The 26,476-nt window shown below is 40.4% G+C and overlaps 4 protein-coding genes and 2 pseudogenes across 6 annotated transcripts in view; 3 read left to right on the plus strand and 3 right to left on the minus strand.

Moving 5' to 3' along the window:
- LOC146456909 (nuclear pore complex protein Nup155-like) overlaps positions 1 to 9,646 on the plus strand; it is a 33,573-nt gene extending 23,927 nt beyond the window's left edge. The window contains exons 26-34 of the mRNA XM_085092508.1: positions 469 to 619; positions 1,321 to 1,425; positions 2,337 to 2,494; positions 3,701 to 3,950; positions 5,039 to 5,159; positions 6,612 to 6,722; positions 7,292 to 7,428; positions 8,429 to 8,535; positions 9,330 to 9,646. Coding sequence (XP_084948634.1) covers positions 469 to 619; positions 1,321 to 1,425; positions 2,337 to 2,494; positions 3,701 to 3,950; positions 5,039 to 5,159; positions 6,612 to 6,722; positions 7,292 to 7,428; positions 8,429 to 8,535; positions 9,330 to 9,471 — 1,282 coding nt within the window. The 3' untranslated portion in view covers positions 9,472 to 9,646. The remainder of the gene's footprint in view (positions 1 to 468; positions 620 to 1,320; positions 1,426 to 2,336; positions 2,495 to 3,700; positions 3,951 to 5,038; positions 5,160 to 6,611; positions 6,723 to 7,291; positions 7,429 to 8,428; positions 8,536 to 9,329) is intronic.
- Positions 9,647 to 11,773: 2,127 nt separating this feature from the next.
- LOC146456911 (uncharacterized) lies at positions 11,774 to 13,971 on the minus strand (annotated as a pseudogene).
- Positions 13,972 to 17,399: 3,428 nt separating this feature from the next.
- LOC146456912 (histone H3) lies at positions 17,400 to 18,280 on the minus strand. The gene has a single exon (XM_085092495.1). It carries the CDS (start codon positions 17,878 to 17,880, stop codon positions 17,470 to 17,472), a length of 411 nt encoding a protein of 136 aa, XP_084948621.1. The 5' UTR covers positions 17,881 to 18,280; the 3' UTR covers positions 17,400 to 17,469.
- A 93-nt stretch (positions 18,281 to 18,373) lies between these two features.
- LOC146456913 (histone H4) lies at positions 18,374 to 18,943 on the plus strand. Its single transcript, XM_085092496.1, has one exon. It carries the CDS (start codon positions 18,390 to 18,392, stop codon positions 18,699 to 18,701), a length of 312 nt encoding a protein of 103 aa, XP_084948622.1. The 5' UTR covers positions 18,374 to 18,389; the 3' UTR covers positions 18,702 to 18,943.
- A 3,724-nt stretch (positions 18,944 to 22,667) lies between these two features.
- Positions 22,668 to 23,152, plus strand: LOC146456914 (histone H2B.1 pseudogene; annotated as a pseudogene).
- A 738-nt stretch (positions 23,153 to 23,890) lies between these two features.
- Positions 23,891 to 26,476, minus strand: part of LOC146456915 (uncharacterized) — a 28,415-nt gene continuing 25,829 nt past the window's right edge. For all 3 annotated transcript variants that reach the window (XM_085092528.1, XM_085092526.1, XM_085092527.1), the window contains one exon: positions 23,891 to 26,002. In XM_085092528.1, the coding sequence (XP_084948654.1) occupies positions 25,743 to 26,002 (260 nt within the window). In that variant the 3' untranslated portion in view covers positions 23,891 to 25,742. The remainder of the gene's footprint in view (positions 26,003 to 26,476) is intronic.

Raw genomic sequence — 26,476 nt, forward strand, 5'->3', positions numbered from 1 at the left:
TTGTCACAAAACGAAGCACAAAGCAGCGGATAAAACAATAGAGGAATGTTTCCTGGAGGAATTCAATGCTATATGTAAAAACTCCGGTAAATCTGAGCTAAAATAACGAAAAGTGATCTGAGAAGTCATTTGGTCGTTTATGCTGTCCGCTCAATCAGCAACTACACCAGTTGGTTCTTACAATGACAAAGCACAGATAAAACGAAAAAAAACTTACCGATATCATTCTTGAAGAAGGAAAAAAATTCAAGTGAAATCCAGTAATTTTAAGCGCGAAACACAACGACGCGTGACGTAGCGAAGATGAACTGAGCGATTTTTTACGCGAAGCATCATGGGAATGCCCTGAAATCTTCCTTGGTGTAAGCCCTTCAATTTGATTGTAACTGTCATCTTACAGTGGATAAAGTGACGCACGGTTGTGTCCATTTACTAAATCATTGCAAACTTCTTTCAATTGCTTCTCAGACAACAATGCTACAAGTGCATTCTGGACATTCTGCAGCGCCTGTTGGTGGTGAAAACAGCTCCTTCCCAGTCTCCTAGCAGACCAACCCGGCCAGGCCCTCCACCAGCCCCAGACCCCAACGCCCTCAGTCCCCAGGATGCGGAGAAGCATGTAAGTTGTGAATCAACTTCCAAAGTGATTTTCTGATCCTTTCCTCCATGGAGTGATAAGGACCTTCAGATCAGAGTACAAGTACGAGATTGAGCACGAGTACGACTTTCAAATTTCAAATTAGTCACATCCACAGAACTCTCTCTCCTTCCCGTTAATTAGGGAGCTTAAGCAACGACGACGGCAACGACAACGCCGCAAAACAATAGGTGTGATGAGCAAAAACAATCGCTCTGCACGTGCGTTTTACATTTTGGTACATTTCTTTGCCGTCCTCTACAAAACAACAACGTGAAATGACCACATTTAAGGTTTTGTGGAGAACGTCAACGGACGACGGTGAATTTTTCATTTTATTTCTTAACTTGTACGCCACTCCTACCAATTTGGTTCCTGGATCGTTCGCCATTTTTGTAAAAGTTGAGCGAGTTGAAATAATCGCAAAGTAGCACAAATTGAATAAAGTTTTATTTTCAGGTTACGTTTTCGTTGCCGTTGCTGTCGTCGCTGCTTAAGCTCCCTAATAATTACCAGCAGATAACGAGACCCTAGAAACAAGATTGGTATAACAAGCAGTTATCTTAACCACGCCGGCAAAATAGATTTGAAAAGTCGTACTTGAGTCAAATCTGAAGGTTTCTAATATTACTAACGACGAAATAAGAATACTGACAAAATCCTGTGGTGTGATTTTTTTCTAGATGGAAGAAATGCTGTCATTCTCCTTGTCCTATGGGGATGAACTATGGCATGTGATGCTATATCAGTGGCTAATTGACAATGCGCTTACTGACAGATTGCTGGAGGTAAGGTCCATGTTGTTGTTAATAATAATATTACCTGGTGTTGAGAAAATGTTGGGACTTCTTTTTGTAGATTTAACTTCAAGGTCAATGGTTTGAATTTGAGTTAAGTTGCTGCGCCTTCAATTAGTAATTCGTGAATGTATGTCCTTAACACCGCCTGCCTTGATTAGCTCGCTATTTGCAGGTGGTGTTCGTTGTAAGTAACTTTTTTGGAAAACTTAATAAACTTGAAACTTGAAAATATTGTGGTTTTATTTGGTGAATAAACTTTGCCCCCCAACCCCCACCCCCTCTCTCATTCTCTCAGTAATTTTAACTGTGTCAACATACAAATTCTCCTCACTTCTCTCCGTGTATTTCTTATGGCACCTGTTCGGAGAATTTGTTTAAAAATCAATCCATTTTATTGCTCGTGATCATTTTCTTAATTCTCTTTACCTGTGCGTTTGAACAACTTGTGATATTGTAAAGAGAAATTGGATGTCAGTCATTATTGGGACGCAAACTCGTAATCATTTGATGCTTCTTTGATAGTACTTGAATACTCCATTCTAAAGGCCGGGCCAAACGAGAGCCTATAGTAAACGATAGTGGCTGATAGTTGCCGATAGTTGAAACTCTCGCTCTCGTTTGGCACCTAACTATCGGCTACTATTGGCCGCTTTCATCGAGTTTGAACATGCTCAAATTTTTGTCGATAGTCGCCGATCGATAGTTGCCGATAGTTTTGCAACTGTGTTGATGACGCAATGATTTGTCACGCGATTCAACTATCGACAACTATCGCTCTCGTTTGGCCTGGTCTGCCGATAGTAGCCGATAGTGGCCGATAGTTCAACTATCGGCCACTATCGGCTACTATCGGCTCTCGTTTGGCCCGGCCTTAACATCACTGTTTCTTTTCGTTCAAGATCAAATCACCTCACCTTGAGTCGTTCCTCAAGCGATCCTCAGCTCAACAGCAGCCTAATGAGCTAAAGATCTTGAACTTGCTGTGGAGGTACTATGAGAAGACCAAGAACTACTCTGCGGCAGCCAGGGTGCTCTCCAAACTGGCTGAGAAAGAAAGGTAAAGATCTTAGAATTCTCAAATGACGTAGGTTGTGTTCGATTGACCGTATTCCGGAACAAGAATAAGAAGAATAGCTGTTAAATTTGGGAAGACATTTCTGCAAACTTTCGCTGATACTTGATGTTAGGGAGCTTAAGCATCGACGACGGCGACGGCAACGACAACGCCGCAGAACAATAGGTTTAATGAGCAGAAACAATCGCTCTGCACGTGCGTTCTACATTTTGGTACATTTCTTTGCTGTCCTCTGCAAAACAACAACGTGAAATGAACACATTTAAGGTTTTGTGGAGAACGTGAACGTACGACGGTGAATTTTTCATTTTCTTTCTTAACTTGTGCGCCACTCCTACCAATTTGGTTCCTGGATAGTTCGCCATTTTTGTAAAAGTTGAAATAATCGCGAAGTAGCACAAATGAAATAAAGATATATTTTCAGGTGATGTTTTCGTTGCCGTCGTCGTTGCTTAAGCTCCCTAATATAAGAGCGATTTTGTATTCCGGTAACTCCAGAATCCTCTTATGAGGGATTTCTTGTCATCGTTGTAGGTATTGCTATCCCGGAACAGGCTCAATCGAACGCACGTTAAGTTGCACCACTGCTTTGCCTTCGTTGCTGTGGCATTTCGTCATTTTTAACGAGCGAGATGAAAACCTGGGTTAATTTTTAATCAGGGATTAGCGTTAATCGGCTTTCAAACAACTGGGCGCTGACTTAAGGACGGTGCCTACTTTTGTTACTGCGCATACGTTCTGCGCATCTCGAGATACTCGGGTTGCCTATGGGTTGTGCCTACTAATACAGGGATATTTTTGCGCGGTTTAAATCCATGCGGAGAAAGCAAGAACTTAGCAAGTCCTCTTGGTATCCAAAAAGAAAATTGGGGTAACCATGCATTTTTCAGAGATAAAAAAGCTTCAATTTTGAACAAAATGCCAACATTTCTTTGTGTTTTACTGTTTTGTAGAATAATTGTTACTTAATTATCTCTAAAAATTGCGTGGTTACCCCCGAATTTCTTTTTTGATTTCAACATATTCCTTGTTAAGATCTGCTTTCCCTGCATAGTCATAAACAACACAAGAATACTTCTTTATTAGCAGGTACCGTCCTTAAAAGCAGTGACATTGTAAGGAGAAAGTTATTTCTTAGTCACCACTGGAGCTTTAAAGGGTTAAGGTATAGGTGTGGTTCTCTTTTAGCCCTGATGTGACATTAGAGTTGAGGTTGGAGTACCTTTCTCGTGCTATCATGAGTGCAAAGAGCTGTAACCTGAGAACTTCCGCCAGCGGTGAAGGAGAATTCCTACATGAGCTAGAAGAGAAGCTTGAAGTGGCTCGCATACAAATGCAAGTGTATGAAGCTCTTATGAGAATAAATACTGCCACACCATCCAGGCACCTTGACCAGGCTTTGGCTGTTTTGAATTCACGCCTCATGGACATCACTACGGTAAGTCCAGGAAAGTAGTGGGGAAGTGGTTAGGGTTGTGAGGTTGTCCACATTATGGTGGCATAATTTTGAGCGAAATAGTGACGCAAAAGAATCAGCATTATTCTGAAATAATAGTGTAAAGTTTCTTCGAGTCTTTGTGTTTTATAAAAACTTTGCCAAAACCATAGGATTCCCAAACAAAATACCTGCCTGGGTACCACATTTTTAGACCTGGGACCCGTTTCTCGAAAGTCCCGGTAAGTTACCGGGCCCGATAAGTATATGTTTAAACGTTTTTTCGTCGATTACACAGTGATTACAGACATGGTACTTGGCAAATCTTTTCATAGAATTGTAAGATTTTAAAATTTAGTATCCAAAGCGAGCAAAAATTGACCTTTATTAAGAAACATTTGGTAAATCTTTTCATAGAATTGTAAGATTTTAAAATTTAGTATCCAAAGCTAGCAAAAATTGACTTCTGTTAAGAAACATTTATCATTAAAGACACTCATCGGGCCCGGTAAGTTACCGGGACTTTCGAGAAACGGGCCCCAGGCCTGATAACAAATTAGCAAAAACATTGCTTCAAGCTTGACTGTTTCTATTTACACTTGTAATCAACATAAAGGTGTCTACTGTGAGCATAGTAATACTGATGCTATTTGAGATTAATATTGACATGTGTGAAACATTGAGCATAATGTTGACAACCGTAGCAGTCGTGTGAGGAGGAGGTATCACAAAAGTTTAAGTGGAAAGTGTTGCCATGGCGGTGTTTTTTATGTTGTTGTTTTGTTTGTTTGTTTTTTATGTTTACTGTCCATTAAGAGACTTTTTGAGGCGTAGGTGACAACATCACAGAAAAGTATTGGATGATGACGTCACAGTATCGGTATTGGTATCGAAAATAATGCCAAATATCGATAAATGTCGTATTGGTATCGGATCGATTTGAAAATGGTATCGGCTCACCTTTAGCTAACACTTTGGACTTCTGATTGGTCTCTTGATTAGAAGTTTGAAGGGTTTGTGTTTTGGGGCTTCATCTCCGAAGAAGTAAATTCCACTACAATGATTTCCCGTTGACATTTTTTCTCGTTTAGCTGTATGGTGATTTTGCTGATGCATTTGCGCTGGCTGAGTGTAAACTTGCCATTGTCCATTGTGCTGGGCATTACGACCCGACCCTGATTGAAACGCTATGGAGAGACATCATCGACAGAGGTAAGTAAACTTCAGATTTTTACCCATAGTGTGGTTTCAGTTGCTGTGCAAGCACATTGTGTGAACGTGAAACATGACTGTGCAGTGCACTGTTACGGTTCTAACATCAAATTTTTCACTTTGTTCTCCTTTGAACTTGAAGAATTCGACGTTAACCCTCAGGGAATAGGGAGCTTAAAGGCTGGTTTCCATATGATCGCGGATCGCAGATCGCAATAAGGTCTGCGATCGTCTGCGATCATATGGAAACTACTTCTGCGATCGTCTGCGATCCTGCGATCGTGATCGCAGACGATCGCAGAAGATAGAACCACATTCTATCTAAAGGCTGGTTTCCATATGATCGCGGATCGCAGATCGCAATTGATCGCAGACGATCGCAGGAGATAGAACATGGTTCTATCTTCTGCGATCGTCTGCGATCACGATCGCAGGATCGCAGACGATCGCAGAAGTAGTTTCCATATGATCGCAGACCTTATTGCGATCTGCGATCTGCGATCCGCGATCATATGGAAACCAGCCTTAAACAACGACGACGGCGACGGCAACGACAACGCCGCAGAACAATTGGTTTAATGAGCAAAAACAATCGCTCCGCACGTGCGTTTTACGTTTTGGTACCTTTCTTTGTCGTCCTCTGCAAACAACAACGTGAAATGACCACATTTAAGGTTTTTTGGAGAACGTGAACGCGCAACAGTGAATTTTTCATTTTCTTTCTTAACTTGTACGCCACTCCTACCAATTTGGTTCCTGGATAGTTCGCCATTTTGGTAAAAGTTGAGCCAGTTGAAATAATCGCGAAGTAGCACAAATGAAATAAAAATATGTTTTCGGTTGACGATATTTTGTACAACATTTGATGCACAAAAGCACTCAAAAAACCACTTACTTGGTTGAGAAGCTGCAGCGATGAAATGGTGTGACAAAGGAGAACATGATATAGAAACAGACTAAAAAAACGTTAACACTAAGGTCCTACAGTCAGTATTGTAGGTTTCGTTAGAAATTCCATTGCCTGGCACGATATTTGTTACCATGTTTGAGTGGTTTCCTTCTACAAAGTGATCGTTAAAACAGGTCAAGACAATATAAACAGCTCGTTGTCACTTTCGTTGTCTATATTGTCTTGACCTGTTTTAACGATCACTTAGTAAAAGGTGACCGCAACCGTTTAATAGAGGTCAAAACTACAGTAATTAAGGGACGTAATTTTCGGGACTTTCACAACTGATCGCTTAATACAGGTTCGACTGTACCATGTTAGTCAAAAAAGCCCCCCCCCCCCCCCCCCCCAATTAAGTGCTATCATGCAGCAATGTTGCAAAAGGATTCCAGTTTTTCCCAGATCCCGCCCTCTCTTCTCCCGCCCCCTTTCCCCCCGGGTTCCCGCCCCTGCCCCCCCCCCCCCCACCACTTTGCATTCACTTCAGTGCTTTCTCTCAACAGAGCTACACGAGTCCTTGCAGAGTTCCCCTAGTGACCGAATGGCCATCGTAAGTAAAAAGATTGCCTCCCTGGGAAAGATGTACGTTCACTCGGAGCGCTACTTTCCATTAGGTAAGTACGATTCGTTGCGTGATGTTAAACTAATACATATTACGTGACATTGATATAACTAATATTGCGTGACAGTTTTGTTAAGTAATTTTAAAAAAGTTGCACGAATAGACCTTTATCACACGGCGGTCATGTTGAGTCTTTGTTTTCGCACGGCAAACTTTGCACTGAATTCTTGTCTGGCCGAAGCATGGCTTGCGAAAACAAAGCTTTCTATTCCCCTAGGACTCAACATGGCCGCCGAGTGATAAAGGTTTATACACGCTATAAACTGTCTCTTATGACCAATAATACTTCAATGCCCTCAGTTGGTTACGCATGGTGCCTTAACCTGAGTGACAAGCTTCACCTAACAACCCCTCCCTCGTGGCACAGTAAGACCAGGCACAACTAGTGGGGAGGGGGGGGGGGGCTTTCTAGCCTGCGCCTGAGAACAAAAGTCTTTCCCGAGTCTTTTTTCAGCGTTTAAAGCCTTCTACTCTTGCTGGCTATGGTTTTTATCGAGAGTTTGAAAAGCAAATGCCTAAGAAAAAGATTGCGATGGTCACGTGTCTATCTTTTTCTTCCAGGCGCTATCATCCTGATGCTGGAGAAGAGGAGCGCCGAGCTGGCCTGGGACCCAACCTGGGTGTTTATGACGTTGTTAGAGATCGGCATTCCTTTCCCCGTGCTGCATGGCATCTACGACAGACTGTTCAAGGCCAAGGTAAACACAGCAAAACAAAATGTCGACTCTCTGGTAAAGGACAAACATTCCCAGTATTTCTCTGGTGTGCTTTTGCGAGTTTCGCGTCCAGATTGATTATCCAGACTCCGGGTATCGTTTTTTCAAAGAGCGGATAACTTTAATAACTTTATCCAGCGGATAAAGTTACTTCGAGTGGATAAAATGTACTACGACTAATTAACAATTATTCCACGAGCGCGCGTTGGATATGAGATGATGCCCCAAAACACAAACCCTTCAAACTTAAAAACAATCAAGAAATATTGCTAGATTTTGCTGATTTCGTATTGCAAGAACAATAAGAAGAAAATTTAATGGTCTCTATTTCTCGGGCATGGTGTAATGGCTCATATACTATGGCCGCTAAGGCAATCAAATTGTTCGAATTTCATTTTACAGCGATCCAGTTTTTAATAATAGATTTTATCCGACGGATAGCGACTTATCCGCTGGATACAGTTATCCACTTTTTGAACAACTACAATAGCACTTAGCATTCATATGGCTCGATTCGATTTGAAAGTTCTGAAAGTTCTACTCGCCCATCTGTCTTTGTCAAACTCTCCATCGTCCGAAGCCGTTAATAGCAAACAATTTCAGTTCTAGTTTTTGGAAACATATACAATTAGAAAGGAATTAGAATTTTCAGCTTAAGGTGTTTTCCCCAAAGATCCGTTGCGGTTACTCTAAAGCTGTTCAAATTAGTTTTTGCCTGTGAACATTATTCACCAGGATTTACAATCCCGGCCCCGGTTGTTCACAAAGCGGACATCGTTATCCAGCGGATAAAATCTATTGGTTGGAGTACATTTTATCCACTCGATAGCGATTTATCCACTGGATAGAGTTATCCGCTCTTTGAACAACGGGGGCATGATCCGCTGCCAAATTCTCAAATTTGTCAATAATCGAAACACAAATAAATAAGTTAAAATAATTGATAATTCGAGCTTCGAGTAACATTTTTACCTGTTCTTAGGACCCTTGTTGGCGAGCTCTTAACAGGCCTCTTCACATCCTTGAAGTTATTTATCACTTGTTGATGAAGTTTGTGAGCACGCCATCACTTTCCCCACCATATGAAAGGTAAGCTGACGATTTTCGATGTATAGAAAAATAAATAAATGGTATGACGTTTTGCTGAACCACACAATAAGTTTAAACGTTTGTATGTGACAATAAGCTTACAAGGTGCGATGAAATCTAGATAAATAATAATAAAAAGTTGGATCATTCATTAGAACAGTCTTCTTATTTTTATTAACTCGCGCTGCAAAGCTAATACAGTGGTTTATTTCGTTTGCTGAAACTTGGAAGCCGTGCCAAGCGCGGGAAAATATTAGGCTGGTGCCAAGTGTTGGCGGGAAAACATGCAGCCAGGCCGTGCCAAGCGCGGGAAAACTTGTAATGGTGCCAAGCGTTGGAAACACCAAAGAGATTTAGAATCGGGTTTACGGCAAACGACAAACTTGAGATTTCGCGTTTATGTTTTCTTGTAGAAAAAAGGACATAGATGAGACTAGTGCAAAATGATTCTGACCTTTGATGCTATAGGGTAATCATGGTCACGTGTTCATTTCTGCCATTTGCCATTTTTCGTAATTCTAAATCTCTCCAGTGTAACTGATGCCAAGCGCGGGAAAGCTTGCGTCTGGTGCCAAGCGTGGGAAGCAGGGTAACCGGTGCCAAGGGCGGGAAAACATGCAACCTTTGCTTTGCGAGGAAAACTACACGAAAGCCAAGTCATGTTAACTTTGGTTTTCGTTTCCTGTCTTATTATTCAATCCTTTCATTTGGTGACGGCAATATAATCAAGTTGTTTTAGGGAAACTCGTTTCTGAGACACCAGTAATCAGTTTATGTTGTGTTCGTTTTCACAGACCTTCATTTACAACTTCATTGTATGACGCATGCGCGACATATCTGGTGGAATTGGAGTCAATTTGCTCACGTGACCCCACAGTGCAGGACACGCTGGCCAAGTTCAAGGGACTGCAGGCGCGCTTGAAGCGCCTTCTGTGAAAAGGCCGTCGAAGGAAAGCGTTAAGTAATTTTTGTTTTGAAAACTACAAAGACTAATACAAAGGTAATCATCAGAAGTGTGGCGCCAAAAGTTTCTCCATGTCGACAAATGTACCTTTTATGCCAATTGAATAGCTTATTGTAAATAAAAATTGAAATTAACTTTTTAAGAGAATATTTCATCATCTTGTTGTCGCGTTACTGTAAGTGAACTGCAGTGGCGGTTTCCTTTCACTCCTTCGCTGTTCCATACCTTAAAACGCTTAATATTTGTGAGCCTAGCCAGGGTTTTTGAAACCATAAGAATAGTAAACAGCAAACTGATCTTAAGTCGATAACAGATTTGACACATAGTTCCAATTTTGGCGGACAGCTATCTGCTGATATTCCCTTGGTTTCTCTCTCCTCTCCTCCTCCCCCCCCCCTCCCCCCGGCTTTCCCCGGCCCCGAAAATTCCTTTTTCTTTTCTCGGGTTAGTACCTCCATCGCCCAAACCGACCCATTCCCCTATTCGTAATAGACTTGATGACTACCTACCACACACTTTTACAAATTGAACGACAAAAATTATGTCACTTCCAAACACCGTTCAAAGAAACCATTTGGCGGAAGACTATTATACAACGGAACACACCTACAGGAATTTTTCCTTGTTAACTTGCGTTATTATGTAAATAGCCACCCACACCTTTCTCGTGAGAAAATCCTCAGTGCTTGTTAGCTGTGCGGACAATTTGTCACGTACTTTAAAAAAAATTAATCCATGCACTTAGAAGAAAATTAATCCTATGTGAGTCAGTAAATATGTTTCTTACTTTAGATCTGTGGGTTACAAAAAGGAAGTGATCACAAAAGGTGAAATATTTGATGCATAAACAAATTCTCCCAACTAATGCTAGAAGAATTATGGCGAACGCTAATAAGAATATGGAAGTCGATCTCGGCTTCTGTGTGGCAGTACTCCCTGAGGTGGAATGTCCGATATTTTTAGCATGCAGTGGACATGATCCAAAAGGTCTTTAGCAGGGTTTGCCTGCAGCTGTTTATTCCACTGTCTGAGGGATTTTATTATTTTCATAACACATTTATTGAAGAAGAAAAACAAGCTTCAAAAGGGTTACAACAAAGAAAAACCAAATCCCCATATTGAAGTTGTACCCCTAAATTTACAAAGAAAAATACCAAAAAAAAATACCATTTCTAACTTCAATCTGAATAAAATCCTTAATGTGATCGTTCAAATAAAAGCTATCGACCAGGACTTTCCTCAGACTGGAAAAAAGCCGAATTGTTTGCGTTGCTCCGTCGTAACGAACGAACGCTCGCTCGCGGTCTTCAAACGTAAAGTCTAGAAGGATCGAGTATGCGCTTTCGGGGATTCGCATCTTTTCCGTGAATTTCACGAGAAAAACGCGACTGTTTTGCAGTCTATATTTTCCTATGGTGCTGTTCATTATGCCCTGTGACGGAGTACTTAAAGCGTAGTTTCTCCTATGATGGGGCCGTTCTGTGAAATGTCTGCCTCAAAATTGGAAACAGTGTGACTCGGAGGGCAAAACTCCACTTTTCTTCCTTGAGCTCGCTCGACAATCATTTACTATACTTTTATTACAGATTTTATATTGAACTACTGGTTTCCGTGTATTGTAAATAATTATTTACAAATAAATAACTAGCGTTCAAGGTGTCTTGGACCTTCTCCCAACTTTTCTAGCTTTTGAATTTATGGATGAAATTTGATCGCTCCTCAGCGGATTAAACTACTGGGTCGATACCAGTTTTTCAATTTGATACGATACGAATACGATATTTATTTTGGCATTGTGCTTTATATCGATGCCGATATTGTGACGTCATTATCCAAGACTTCTGTGATGTTATCACCAACGCTCCAAAAAAACTCTATGGATCGCATGCCAAATGTTTTCGTTATCGCCACGCCAAGGCAGTGCCCGGGCTACAAACAAGCACAGCCCAACAGCACATACGCAAACGGAAAAATATTGGTTCTTGGCACTAAAATTCAAGTGAGTAGTCACGTGAGCAGTATCGAAAAGGATCCAAACAGCCGATATTTCTCGCAAATATCGCGGTAACGATTATATTGAATATTTGGTGTCGATATTGGTACAATTTGAAGTTCTTACGTTCTTCCTAAATAAGTGTTATTAAATCTAGAAAATAAGCAGAAAGCACTTTGCGTGGGAAGATATTTTAGCACTTTATCATGTTTACGATAGGACAACATTTTTAGTCTTTCTTAACACTTTTTCGACTTCCGGATTTCGCGATAAAACTCGGCGGCTGTTTTTATTCCTTTATTTGCTAAGTTTGGCAAATTATATTTATTTTTACATCACAAAGCCGCCAATATTTTCCTACAGTAACTATACTTTACTTTGGCACTTTTCAAGTAGCGTTTACTTCTCCCAAAACAAAGCCGCATTTGCAACTGTAAAATATTCTGAACGCTAAATTAAAAATTCCAATTAGATATTCGTGTTTGCCAATGGATCAAGCTTTCTGTATGTATTTTCAGAACATGGCTTTATTACCGGATATTCTGTCAAAAATCATCTTACGGATGATGACATAAATTGAATTTATCAGGGTTGATAAATAATGTCACGTTTTCTTGGATTATCTTCTCATTTATTTCATCGAAGTTCCTCGTCGGTTTTCCTGAGTTCTCTTTGCTTTATTTCCTCCGAAATCTTTTAATGGCGCCTGAAAATAAAATTGAAAAATACGGTGTCTGTAAAGTTGACATTTTTCCCCTTGAGCAACAAACCCGCCCTCGAGCTGGGATTTCTTGTCAGTTTACAAAAGTACCGTGCCTTGAGAAGCGTATTAAAACAGCTAGCGGAGGAAGTATTGAGCAATATTTTAGCCGGCACCGACACAACTTGTTAGATATGTCAAAGAAGCGAGATCACCTGTCTCGGAGCTTAATTCGCGTTAATATTGTTTGATCATCTCGTCGTATGAAACCGCTCTGATCTTCAAAGAGATGAATTAAGTTTTGCCTCATATCGTACAAACATAAACCAAATTCAGGCGCAGCGGTCTTTTCCATGACTTCGCAAATCGCATTTCGTCTTTCCCTGTCGTACGTATCTAACTCGAAATTAGTTCCTTTTTTTGCGCTTGTTGCCATGGAACCACTCAAATTGTGCGACTTTGTTTCGTTAGATTCAGCGAAATGTAAACAATCCGTCTTTTTTTCTGTGCTGCATGTACTGCAACTCGATTTTCCATTCTGCTTACTTCGATTTGCAGAAAAACGTGATATTTCTGTCTTATTCAATTCACTTAATCCTGATGAACGACTATAGAAATCCTCCCTCTCTGTCATTCTTTTCACACTGTGCTGTGGCGTTCTCGCCCACTGTTCCAACTCTCAATTGTCCATCGACCGAGTTTCCTCTTTGCGTGGAATTAATTGCACCGGGTTTTATTGACTCCACCTCTATCCTTGTTTTAAAGTCTTCCTGTTTCGAATCCCCTTCAAGGTATACTTTCTTCGTGACGGCTCTCGCTTCAGGTACAACTTGCGTGCACGCTAGTGATCGCTCTGGTTCGTAATCTGCCCACTTGTCTACAGCAGTTATCGCCGCTATTACACTTCCATTAGAATTGTCCAATTCTTTGTCTTCTCTGGCTCGAGTAGGGCATAAAAATAACCATTTTTGATTTGTCAGCGGCGCGTTCGGTACGCTTTCCCTGCTGGTCAACACACCTTCCTTATTCCTCTTCAACCGTGACCTCGTTTCTCGCGCACCGCTCCGCGTTGTACCCGCAAATGGCTCGATTGTTGGAAGTTTAGCCGAGTTTTCCTGATTGCCCGTGAAACGCTTTTCACCTTCTGGTATTCGTGACCCGTGAATCGGCGGTAAGATTCTTGGTTTTGGAAAAGGACCAGTTTGCGCGCGTAAACTGCAAAATCCTTGAGTCAGGCCATCCTTGCACTGTGTTTGTAACATTGGCTTGTTCGGTGGAGTGCCAGGTTTCCACGAAATTTGTTTAAATCTCACATCGCGATGTTCCCAAGAAGCGGGCGATTGAAAGCGCGTGTTTATAGCGGGCGAGTTTGCGTTAGCGCTTCCAGTACGACGTAATTCCTCGGCGGCGTCTCTGTCATCCAAATAACGAAAAATATGCGTGAAAATCATTTCTATCTCGTAATTCCAGGTCAAGAAGCCTGTATCAACCGTTAACAAAAGCCCATATCAGCACTGCGGCATGATGAAGTCTTTCGAGAAGCTAATCTCACTGAATAACCGACCGGATTATGGAACACGCTTTCTGTTGTGAACACTTCTCGGTAAATACCAAACTTATATCTACCGTTAATAAATACCCATATCCGTACGCTAGAGCTCACACGTGCCTAGTGCAGGTGTATATTGTAGTCAAGTAACGCATTAGTTTTGTGCGCAAAGGTTAAGGTGACGTGTTTACTTCTGGCGCTCGTTCTGAATGGCTGTTTGTCAGAAACCACACAAAAGATGAATCAATTAATTATTGATGAAAGTTTCGCCTTAAAAAACTGAACAATAGCTGTTTTCAGCAGGCGTGAGTTTACTGAGCAGATCTCAGTGTGTAATGATCCATCGCTCTGCCACTTTGATCCGCCTGACGAATTGGTTTCGTATTTTCGAATAATTCGACAAGAAAGCCAAGCGATAGATAAACAGATAAAAAGCTTTTAGTTGATCAGTTTGTTGCATAAGCAACTCAGTTCCAGCTGTCTACAATGGATGCGTTGCAGGTGCAACTCGCACCGAACGATGAATAGCTTAAAAGCTCTTCGCCCTGTTTTCGTAAAATAATACCTCATTGTATTTCAGTTATTTATTGTCTATATTGAATTTTAAGGATAATCGTGGGAGGGGTGGGTGGGTGGGTAGTCATTCATCACAGCATATGGACGTCAAGACCTCTCCGAGACATTAAACATGGAAGAGAATTCAACAGCCATTTTGGCCTGAAATAATACGTGTTTTGTGAGATTGCTAGAGTAGGCGAACGGTTAAGCACCCACCAACTCACCCGTCTATTCAACCTAGATCCCGAGGGGTCCATCCCCCACTCACGAAGTTAATACCATTCTCTGGTTCCCAGGCTATACCATTTTGGTTCTACGCGCGAAGCGTGTTGTGTGTAATTGTGTAATCTGTATATCGTGGTACGCGAAGCGTGGGGCATGATATTGTTTTGCTTCAGCAAGGATAGCAAGTACAATATTTTATCACATGGACTAAAGGTATAAACTTTTTCCTGCTCAATAGATTTGCCCGGAAATAATTAGTGTGTCGTGTGAAAAGCTTTTCATGAGATTTATCTGAACATCCGAAAATCTCAAATTTTGCAAAATGGTTAAACCTTATCCACGGGTGATATGCTAATGTCACATGATTAATATGGAATTTTACTAGTGTTATTTTTCTGAGGGATTTGTGGGTGCTTTATTGCGAATTTTTGTACGATCGGCGAATAATTGCTCTGGCAAAATATTGATGATTGTACAGACGGTTAATAAGGTTGTTTTGCCTATTAATAGTGGTGGTGTTTACGCCGACAATTACGATAATGGAATAAATTTTTTCGAAAACATTTCATTGGGTAATAAATCTTATCGGATCTATTTTTAGCGGATCTGAAAAAACATCTCTCAAAAATGCTAAATGAAAATGAGAACCTAGAATTGTCCCATCTGTTACGTTTAATATGGCACGAAATTTTATTGGAATTTGCCGTTGACTTAAATTTATAATTGCCTGACTTGTGGTGTCGCGATATTAATTTTTCCTTCAAATACATTTCAAGCTCGTATCATTTTGCAAAAAAGTGAAAATAAAAATCAGAAAACATTTCGAGCGATTTTAAACAAAGTCGTATTAAGGTTTTAATTAATCTCGTACCCCGGTCTCAGTCGTCGGTTCGGGAATGTACGAGATTAGGTTTTAATAAGAAAACGTTCGGTGTGAGAAAAGACCTTTTATTGGGGATTCTAATTTTCTCTATTGACATATTTTGTTTATTAATAATCGCCGCATTTTAGAAATCGTCGTAGTTAACTTCTCTCACTGTATTTCATTTTTTTATAAGGTTGACGTTTTTCATGGCGAAAAAAACCGCAATTCAGATTGTGGATGCGTGCAGAGAAAAATTCGTGTTTTCGTCTGTTTGTGTCCTATTTACAACTGTCAAAGCTCTTTATATCCTCATAAATATTCAATGACACAAAAGATGTAATTTAGTTGTCTGGGTTTTTGGTAGCTGTATAAACAAGCTAACTTTTCGTCTCTTCTCCGTTCTTATTCAAACTGTTTTACACCACAGGGTGCAATTCGACTGTCTCATTTTCTTGTAGTTTGTATATTAAAGCAAATCTTTGTTTTCAGCTGTTTTGTCTTCTTTTGGCTTTCAACTCAAACCTCACTGTTCTTCATAAATATACAAATTTATTGTCAATCGCGAGAGGTAGTCAGAAGTTGCCGTGCGTCAGTTTATTATATTCTGAGAAAACAACTCTTGGTTAATTTTGTTCTTGATGTCTCCCCTCGGTTTTCAGCTGTCACAGTACGTAGCACGTCTCGTTTCAATGGGATTTCAGTTCCAAACACTTGAGTCGCCTTAAGGTCTGTTACACTTGTGGTTTTGGTCGCACTTTTCTAAATACAACTTTTGTCGCTCACAAGTAGCAGTTTTAAGGCCCGTTTACACTTGTGATTTTGGTCGCACTTTTTTAAACACAACTTTTTGTCCCTCCCAAGCCCGTTTACACTTGCAATTGATGTCGCACTTTGTTTTATTTTTATTTATTTATTTTTTGTCGCGGACAAGTTGCAGTTTTAAATCACGTGTGTAAACTAGCGCGCTGCAGAGGTCGCGTGCGATAGTATCGTAGAGGCAAACAGTTGATTTAACGAGTACCAGGTTAAAGATATTAAAATTGTTTTGAATAGATACCCTTGAAGTATCGTAGGGAAATTAACGATTTAGTTTTCTTTTTTGAGTGTACAAATTAAACATTTTCGATTATGTATCTTTTCGTTCTTGTACTAAGCCGCTTAGAAATGTTCATCATTTAACGCTTGATGTCCCTTTCAGCAGAACTAACGTCTTAAAGAATTCGTTTTTTGCTCGGATCTGTCGTCTGTGGAACGATTTACCGCTTAGTTTAAGAGAATCAAATGCGTTCTCAATTTTCCGTAAGAATTTGATGAACTTTTATTATAAGTTTAAAGTTGATTTTTTTTAAAATTTTACATTGTATTTTACCTGATTGATTCATTTGTGTAACTTTTAAGATAATTTCATTACTTAATTAACTCTATACATTTGTTCATGATGTAATAATAGGTGGCTTATTTTTAAGTGGTCTGGTACTCTGTTTTAAGCCTACCTCAGATTGAACGGTTGATTTAATTTGATTGTAAACCTGAAACTGGATTAAATAAAGTAAATACTTAAATAAATACCAGCGGTAAAAATGTTTTTCCCAGTGGTGAAAAGTTCATCAGTTGTTTCATAAAGTACAATCGAATTGTCCTCGGCCGGTCAAGGTGTTTCTTGGGGTAAAATTTAAATGATGATACGAAAGGAAAATTTTTATTTCTGAGGATGTCTTTGTTGATTCCAAAACCAATTTTGGAAAATCCGATTTTTTGATTCAAATAAAAGGGTTTTGCCATCGATACAAGAAAGGCAAACTGGTTTGCCTCCTGCCATTTGGGATTTTTAACCTTTTATGTTTAATTTCATAAGTAGTTTTTGTTATTTCTGAGTGGAATGCCTGTAAACTAGCTTCGGCTAGCTATTTAAGTGCATTTCCACTATAAAAATAGTTATATTTTTTTATTCTTTTCACGCCACCAATACCTGCTTAAAAAAATTAAATATAAACCATTGTTATAACTTACATTGATCATTGCTTTTATTTATTTGTTGGCTCCTAAAGGAGCCGTTTGTTTTGTGAGGAGTGCAATCCACTTATGCTCGCTCTCCGCGGATTCGGCGGGCCAACTGAATGTCCTTGGGCATGATGGTGACGCGCTTGGCGTGGATGGCGCACAAGTTGGTGTCTTCAAACAGACCAACAAGGTAAGCCTCGCTAGCTTCTTGAAGAGCCATCACAGCGGAGCTCTGGAAACGCAGGTCGGTCTTGAAATCCTGAGCGATTTCTCGCACAAGACGCTGGAAGGGCAGCTTGCGGATCAACAGCTCGGTAGATTTTTGGTAACGACGGATCTCACGAAGAGCGACTGTTCCAGGCCTGTAACGATGAGGTTTCTTGACTCCACCGGTGGCAGGCGCACTCTTACGAGCGGCCTTTGTGGCGAGCTGTTTGCGTGGAGCTTTTCCACCAGTTGATTTACGAGCAGTTTGCTTTGTACGAGCCATTTCAAAGATCACTAAAGAACAAGGAAAACTTTTTACTGATGCCGTTGAATTTTCATTAGAATAAACATTTTATACCTGGCGGTCTTAAAGATGATTGGTTGGAAATAGAAAGAACTGATTGGCTATAAACTTTTCATACATAATTTGTATTCATGTTTCGATAATACAATTACAAGAGAAAGTTTGTTGAAATCTGCGCCATGAATTCGTGTTGTTGGTACCTCAAGTCGAAGATGATCTTAGTTTTTCTGTCTTTTCGGGTTTTTTATCTCCTTTTCTCGTCGCTTGAACTGAATTGCGGAGGAAATCATACGTGAAAGTTGTGACCGCGTGTGGTGCAAGAGAGGAACGAAAAAAGAACCATGTAATATTCATGCCATTTAGTGTTTTGTCTTTATTCACCCAATAGCAAAACTTATGCGTTTCCTGAGAGGTCATTTTTCTGCCTATAAAACCACAAACAGCTCTCAATCGGTTATCTAAGTTTTAATGATCGAGAAGCAATCAACATGTCTGGTCGCGGTAAAGGAGGCAAAGGTCTAGGAAAAGGAGGCGCCAAGCGTCACCGAAAAATCCTTCGGGACAACATCCAAGGCATCACCAAGCCGGCTATCCGTCGTCTTGCTCGCCGTGGCGGTGTCAAGCGGATCTCTGGCCTGATCTACGAGGAGACTCGCGGTGTTCTCAAAGTTTTTCTTGAGAATGTGATCCGTGATGCTGTGACGTACACCGAGCACGCCAAGAGAAAGACTGTGACAGCCATGGATGTGGTGTACGCTCTCAAACGCCAGGGACGTACTCTGTATGGATTTGGCGGTTAGACTGCGCTGTCTACACAAACAAACGGCTCCTTTAGGAGCCACCATATCTCGCGAAAGTCATGACCAGTTTGTTCATTTGCAATTTAACGTTCTCTTTTTAGGGAACCACATCATTAAGAGTCTAACCTAGGCCACCGCTAAAGACAATCAGTGGGCCTCCAAATCTGTGTATAAGTGGTTTATTTTAAGTCGATAAATAGCGCATACAATTAGAGACTTGAACTCACTACCAAACCATATCATTGAAGAGCAATCCTTTAAAAAGGCCGTCATGAACAATGTCTGTAGAACGCTGACTCTGGGCGCTTTTTAACATTTGCACATTGTATTATACTTCAACACTTGCACCTGCACATTTGCACATCTACAGTGATAGGCTATGTCCTTTGCAGATTATACAATAAGAATTAGAATTAGAATTATGCTCTAGTTTTCGAGTCTGTGAATGAAATTCTAAAGTGTGACCTTTCAAATGAAAGCTACTGAGCAGCACTTTCTTATTGTGCTGTTTTTTATGCTGTACTGGGCGTTTCAAGCTTTTAAGTCGATTGCTTAGTATAAGTTTTCTAAAATGAACTTTGATATTTTTCTTTAATTTCGATTTTAGGCGATCTTGCTGGTACAGAGTCAAATGATTTACAAAGCAACGGAAATTCAGTTAGCTTTTTTCTCACGCTAATATATCGCCTGCTCGGTAATGAATGTAACGACAACAACACAAAAACGGCACCAAATTGAACATTTTTCATCCTTTGTCGGTAAATTATATTAGGCCACCGATTAGTTTAGAGTATATGATGTAGTTCTCAAGAAACTGACCCTTGTTTTCACTTTGTTTTAACGCCAATTGGTAAATGCTTCTTTCAAGAGAACAGCTTATAAATTAGCCATCTTTCAAGGTATAACTTTTACTAGTGGTGCAAGCCTTGTCTCGTCTGTTCTGTGCTATTTTGAGCCCGGGAAAAACAATTACGATAGTCAGCCAACACTTGGTTAAGAGTGAATGTGAACATATGAAACTTCTATTTTGAACTGCGGATAAAAGATGAAAATAGAAGAAAGATCCTCGCAGTTACTACGCAACTTAAGCAGTTGCGAAAAGAAAGCCCCCCAAAATATTCAGGCTTTAACGGGATTGGAACCCGTGACCTCTGCGATGCCGGTGTAGTGCTCTACCAACTGAGCTATCAGCCAACTGGAAGCTGGTAATATTGTGAGTTCCTAAAATACCCGCGAATGATGAATAAATAAGAAAAAAATAAGAGTGCAGACAAGAAAGTAAATGACAGCGCACAAAAAAGCTGGTTGCCATTGGCCAAACAAAATTGAAGATTACACGTGTAAGACCTATGATAAGCTGAAGCTATTTGAGACCGTAAAAGGGAAGATAAAAGCGCGCGAATTAGACGTACCGATCAATAGGCCCAATCGGTAAGTTCCATCGCAAGGGCCGATTAATACGCTACGTCTAGAAAGAACTTTGATCCAATCAAGGTTAATGGTCAGGATTTAGAGTGTGTAGAACAAGCAATGATCTTAGGTTTGCAGATATCTTGCGATCTTACGTGGAATAATCACGTATTCGAGGTTGTAAAGAAAGTAAACAAGCGCCTGTATTTTTTGCGTCAGCTTGTCGGAGGAACTTTTGCTCTTCTATTTGACTTGTATAAGGCCTGTTACTGAATACGCATGCCCTGTTTACCATCATAGCCTCCCGCAATACCTTTCAGTAGATCTAGAGAGATGTCAAAGGCGAGCTTTGCGTATTATCTATCCAGATTGTTCGTACAATGAGGCGCTTCTTTTGACTGGTCTAGTTCCCTTACACGAGCGCCGCGAGTTCTTATGTGATAAGCTTTTTAATTCCATCCTGTCTAATCCCTCGCACAAGCTGTATAGCTTACTGCCTCCCAAGAATGAGTGCGAAGTCATTTTATCTATCACTATGCCCATAAAGCAATGATGTAATATTGTTTCTCTTAATTATATATTTTGTCCTTTTGTATTAGCTTTTTATAGCTTGGTATTGTCATTCGTTCATTTTTATATATTTTGTTGTAAATCAGACGTAATTCAGCCTGTGGCTGCAAGGTTTTTGATTAATTAACTTTCTATCTATCCACAATTAATTCTGTCAGCCGATTTCTTTCTCTGTTAGTGTAGTGCGGGTTGCAAAACGGTCTGATTAAAAAATATGTACCACTGCCACAAATTTTTGTAAATCGGACCGATTTTCGTCCGCTCGCCGATTTCCTTTCTAAAATTAGGCCAAATAGCCCCGATTAATGGTACATTTAAATTAGCCTTTAAGGCCAATCGACTGCAAGAATTGATAGCCTGCGTAGCTGGCGGTTTTGTTCTGCGTCGGGTCAAAAGTTTTGGCGGCGGAGAAAGGTTTTAATTAGCGTCGAAGCCGCGAGAGGAATGTGGAGGAGGCGGCTGAAGAACCTCTTGCGGCTTCGCCGTTCCTTGAGGCAGCTCTGCCGCCAAAATATTTGACCCCGCGCGAACAAAACCGCCAGCAACGCAGGCTAAGATTGGTGAGCTGAAATACCTTACTGCAATAGCACACGGCAATTAAAAAATAAATAAATAAAAAACGCGTAGGAGTTGCAAGAGAACAGACTGAAAGTTTGAGCATCATTTTAAAATAGAAACTTTAAATTTTAGCCGGTTTAAAATCTGTGAGAAGGTCTGGAAAGTTAATCAAAACGCACAAGAGTGTCGGTCTCACAAGACACCGAGAGAGAATAATGATAGTCGCAAGTTACGGGACTCCAGATGTTTACGAGACTTGCATGTATTCTAACGAAAATGAGCGAGTCCAGACTCTGAGAGAGCGTATAGGAGGCGGCAAGAGTTCATGAGTGCCAAGAGACTCGTCCGTAAGAGTGCACACTGAAGTGTAGTTTACGAAACGTTTTTGCGATCTAATTGAACATTTGACAATTAAGATTGATACTGCGTTGTTCAAAGCGAAGGAGAGTTGATTAAAGCGCGTCTGTACTCCATCCCTCGTGTTTTGCTGCGTAAAAATTCAACTTTTGGCAGGCTCTCGAGAATCGATGACCAGATTTTAGACTAAGTTTAATCATCGATTACAATAAAACGTTGAGCTTAACAAGAGTGTTAGTTCTCACCGAAAATTCAAGCAGCTTCTTTGAGAATGCGCGAGCTAGCAATAGTTCCTGTTAAGTGCGAGAGTCACAGCTACCAAATATCAGATTTGCCTTAATCTTTCATTTGTTGCGATCATTTTTTATCATCTTTGATTTACACACGCACGTGAAATGCAATCAAATATTGTATAGTTGGTCATTGCTTTTGAAGCATTTGGTGGCTCCTAAAGGAGCCGTTTTGTAATGAGAACTTTGCATTTATGGCTTTCCCTGCTTTTCAGTCTTCTGGATGTTGGAAGGAACGCCTTTTTGTGCGATGCCAGTGACACGAGAGGGCAGCGTGTTCCTCTCCTCTCCATTGCGCCAATTTTTGAGGGCGAGAACTTGAATAGATAGGGCGGCACGAAGAATTTTCAACTTCTCTTCTGAAAAGTGGCTTTTGTCTTCGGTGCTTTGTGTCATTCGTTTACCGTGACTTGCCATGATTGATTTGTCAGAAATTTTGTCTTCCGGAAAGAAGTAAAGATTGATTGAAGCAAACTTGAGGGAGGGCAACCTTTATAGTTATTTTTTTAGCAAAGAGGATTGAAAAGCACCAATCAAAACGCTGTTCCAGGTAATTTCAATATGAAAAGAAATTGCTTTCAATAGAAGAATGGGCGGAAAATGACATGCAAACAAAATTTACCGCGTTTGTCCTAAAGGAAAGAAATGATATGAATGTTGGAGTAGCCAATCAGCGATCGTGGATTTCGATCCGTATGATAATCGATCCTTCCCTTATTCTAGTATAAATACAACATGACTCGAGTTGTCCACTATTTCAATCCATTTCGTGATTTAGAAACATGGCACCCAAAGTAGCAGGAAAGAAAGGCGAGAAGAGAGCCGGAAAGGCAAAGGCCGGAGCTGAAGGAAAGAAGAAGAGAAGGGGAAAGAGAAAGGAAAGCTATGCTATCTACATCTACAAGGTGTTGAAGCAAGTTCACCCTGACACTGGTATCTCCAGCAAAGCCATGGGCATCATGAACTCGTTCGTCAACGACATCTTCGAGCGTATCGCCACCGAAGCTTCCCGCCTTGCGAACTACAACAAGAAATCAACCATCAGCTCACGCGAGATCCAGACCGCCATCAGGCTGCTTCTGCCCGGTGAACTGGCCAAACACGCCGTCAGTGAAGGAACCAAGGCTGTGACCAAGTACACCAGCAGCAAGTAAACTCGCTGAGTTTACCGCTTTAAAAACAACGGCTCCTTTATAGGAGCCACCAAATGTTATGAAAGCAATGACCAATGGAATCTTAATTCTATCTGAAATTGTCGCTACCAGACTAGAAATGAAGTCAGTCATTCTAACAAGACTTGATGAACGCATGATTGATTTTTTGTTTTTAAGAATGCATAACCAAGCCACTTAGAAACTGATGTTTGGTTTATCAACAGAGTAAACCAAAGGTAAATTTGCCACCGTAAAGAGATTTGAGTGCTGGTGTTTCGAGCGCTAGAAGCGAATCAGCGAAGGGCTAACGCTCGAAACGTCAACACTCGAATCTCTATGGTGGACAATTTACCTTTAGTTATCAACTCTGTTGATAAACCAAACATTCGTTTCTTACTCCCCACCAACGCAGTACCACAGTTCTTAAAAGAAACTAACGCTGAGCCAAACAAGACTGAATACTTGATACTTAATACTTGTAACGCGCATTTTAACATGACGTGATGATCAAATGCGCCCACCATGAGAGTATACACACAGAGACCAGACCACAACACCGGGAACTACGTCCCCTTCTCCTTGCGAACATTGAGTGGGTTCTTTAACGTCCCACAGAGTTATATACAAACAAGGGTTGTGAGACGGGACCTACGGTTTATCGTTCTTATCGGCGAGAGGGCTAGAAAGCCGAACCATTTGCAGACAACAACGAAGCATCACTTCGTAGAACCAGACTCAATGCACACATAAGCTATTCCACAAATCGTCTTAACTGAAATACGCTGAGCAAATACGCATTCCTTCTTTCCGGTACTACACTGAGAAAACCGGTACAAGACTCACTATAAGCTGAAACCAAAAGTTTGATTTAATTACTGAATTCAGTGTGTTTCTAACTAACGTTGGGATAGAAAAGAAGGCATAACTTAACTAATGGATGAATCACCAGTGGATAAAGCCTGTTTTTCACTAGCGACGCAAGCACAAAAGCTTTTTGTTAACTGGGTGAAAACGAAAGCGACTCAAGCGCAAGCGTAAGCACAAGAAAGGAAAAAAATGATCCTTGTGCTTGCGTCGAGGTCGTTTTTACGGTGAAATAAGCACTCTTATGCTTGTGCTTGCTCATGTGCTTGCATTCTAGTGACAACCAGGCTTAAAATGTAATTTTCAGCAGGATAACGACTGGATAAAGTTACCAACTCACAAAATATACCGAACCAAATATTGCGCCATTTTCACATCCCCAGTGGTCAGCTCCGTATAGTAGGGTCATTTCCTTTCTATGTTACTTTGTGTGATCTTAATTACAGCATCCATGTTAAATTATGTCAAACTATTGTATAACCGTTACACAGCTTTGTCTACGAGCTCTTGCCGCTGGAAGAGCGATCGCGCCATTTTTGAGCCTCGCATTTGACACTTGCTACACTGTCTTTCAAAAACAAACACTAACAGCTCTCACAAAAAACTTAGTTAAAAGATAAAGGAAAATTATGTTTATTTTCAATCAACTGACTGATTTCCTTATCTATTGGTATAAAAGTTGAAAATCTCCAAATAATTCAAGTTAACAATAAGTTGTCTCCCAGCGCGCTTGCGTCGAGATTTCGTACGTTTTATAGATTTTCGTCGTCTATATTTTCGTGTTTCCTAGCAAAAATGGGAGGGAGGGGGTTGTTTTTTTCAGTCTCTTTTGGGTCCGTACCTAAGATATTTCACAAAATGACATTTATACATCTTTGTATTTATTCGCAGATCTTAACACGTTTTTTTTTAATAAATTACGACGCAAAAATTGTTTTCCTAGGAAAATATACAAATGTTTCCAGAAAATGTTTTACCTTTTTCCTATTTAAAATAAACAGAATTTGGACTGTACCCGAATATGCAAACACTCAAGGAAAACACTGAGAATTTGAGCAATACTTTCCTGTGGTGCTGTTTATGATGCTGTATAAGGTAGTTCTATCTGTTGAGCCTGAGGACCAAATCCTAAAGTGTGACCATTCAAATGAAAGCTACTGAGCAGTACTTTCCTGTGATGCTGTTCATGGCAAGACGGTTCTTTTGAATTTAAATCCTTTGAATGAAAGCTTCTGTACTTTCCACAAATGAGGTTCGTTTTAACTTTGTTTGTGATATTAAAATTTGAGTTCTTAGTTTACCACTTTTGAACATGGGACTATAAGAAGGGTTTTACACAATATTCGCGAATTTCTTCTTCACTATTATGCTGAGGCATTAACAAAATCGTACTATTATGCTCCATACTGTTCATATAAAAAGTCATGATTTTTAATTCTACAATAACACATCAGTTTTTCGTTAACGCAATATATTGAAGCGTGAGCGATTCTTCAGTCGACGTAATTCTCCATCGCTAAGGCTTGGCTAACATTAAACAAGTTTTCTAGTAATGAAAATAAAAAAAAAAAAGTCAACAACAACTTGTTCTAAGGATCGTTGAGATGATTCAACGCTGTCAGCGGTTGATAACCATGAGGAACTAGAGTCCGCCATGTTGAAATGTCAGGTGACACGTACCCAGACCTCTCTCAGCCTGGCCAGCGAGTCCCAGTCCCCAGACCGGGCTGCTTACTCGCAACTATTTCGGCATAATGCCGGATTATTTTACCTCACTATTATGCTCAAAATTAACATAATCTATAAAACCCTAACTATGAGGCCACCGCCGGAAAGAGTTATCCCAAGGGAAATATTTCTTGTAACTCCTCATTGGAGTCATATTCCTGTGAGTTCAGGTCTCCATTATCCACCAGGCGAGTCTGGCTCCGATTAATCGCTTTCCTGATTCTCGCTTCATTTCTCCTGCGTCTGATGTAATAAACACCAATCAAGGCTGCTATGAGGATGACTATGACTAGTACTGGAACTACCACTTTAGCTGGAGAAGAGGAGGATTGGGTACCAGTCTGCTTGCCTTTAGCGGCTGTGGGAGGTTCTTGTAAAGAAAACAAGAATTTGAAGACATCACAAGGTGTCCCCTAACCTTAACTCTTTCTAAAACACAAATAATTCTTTCAGACACGAAGTCATATAAAAAACGCCTTTGCGCACATCAAATGTGTGGTCAAAGAATGTCAAAGGCCACCTTTGATTCGAATCACAGGTGACAAAGGCCGCATTTGATTCACGCGCGTCAAAGGTGGAGTCAAATTTGATTCGAATCAAAGATATTTGTAAAGATATCACATATTTGATCCACCTTTGATGCGTGTCATAGGCGGAGTCAAAGTTGTTAATACATTTGAACTCACTTTTGATTCGAGTCAAAGGTATATGCAAAGGCATCACATTTTTGACGTATTTTTGATGCGCATCAAATGTGTTGTCAAAAATTTTATTATAGTTGATCTTATCTTTGATACGAATCAAAAAAAGAGCAAATCCAATTTTTCGTTCAGTGTATGAAAAT

Source organism: Pavona decussata, unplaced genomic scaffold (genome assembly GCF_977016875.1).
Source record: "Pavona decussata unplaced genomic scaffold, jaPavDecu1.1 SCAFFOLD_253, whole genome shotgun sequence".
Taxonomy (NCBI): Eukaryota; Metazoa; Cnidaria; class Anthozoa; order Scleractinia; family Agariciidae; genus Pavona; species Pavona decussata.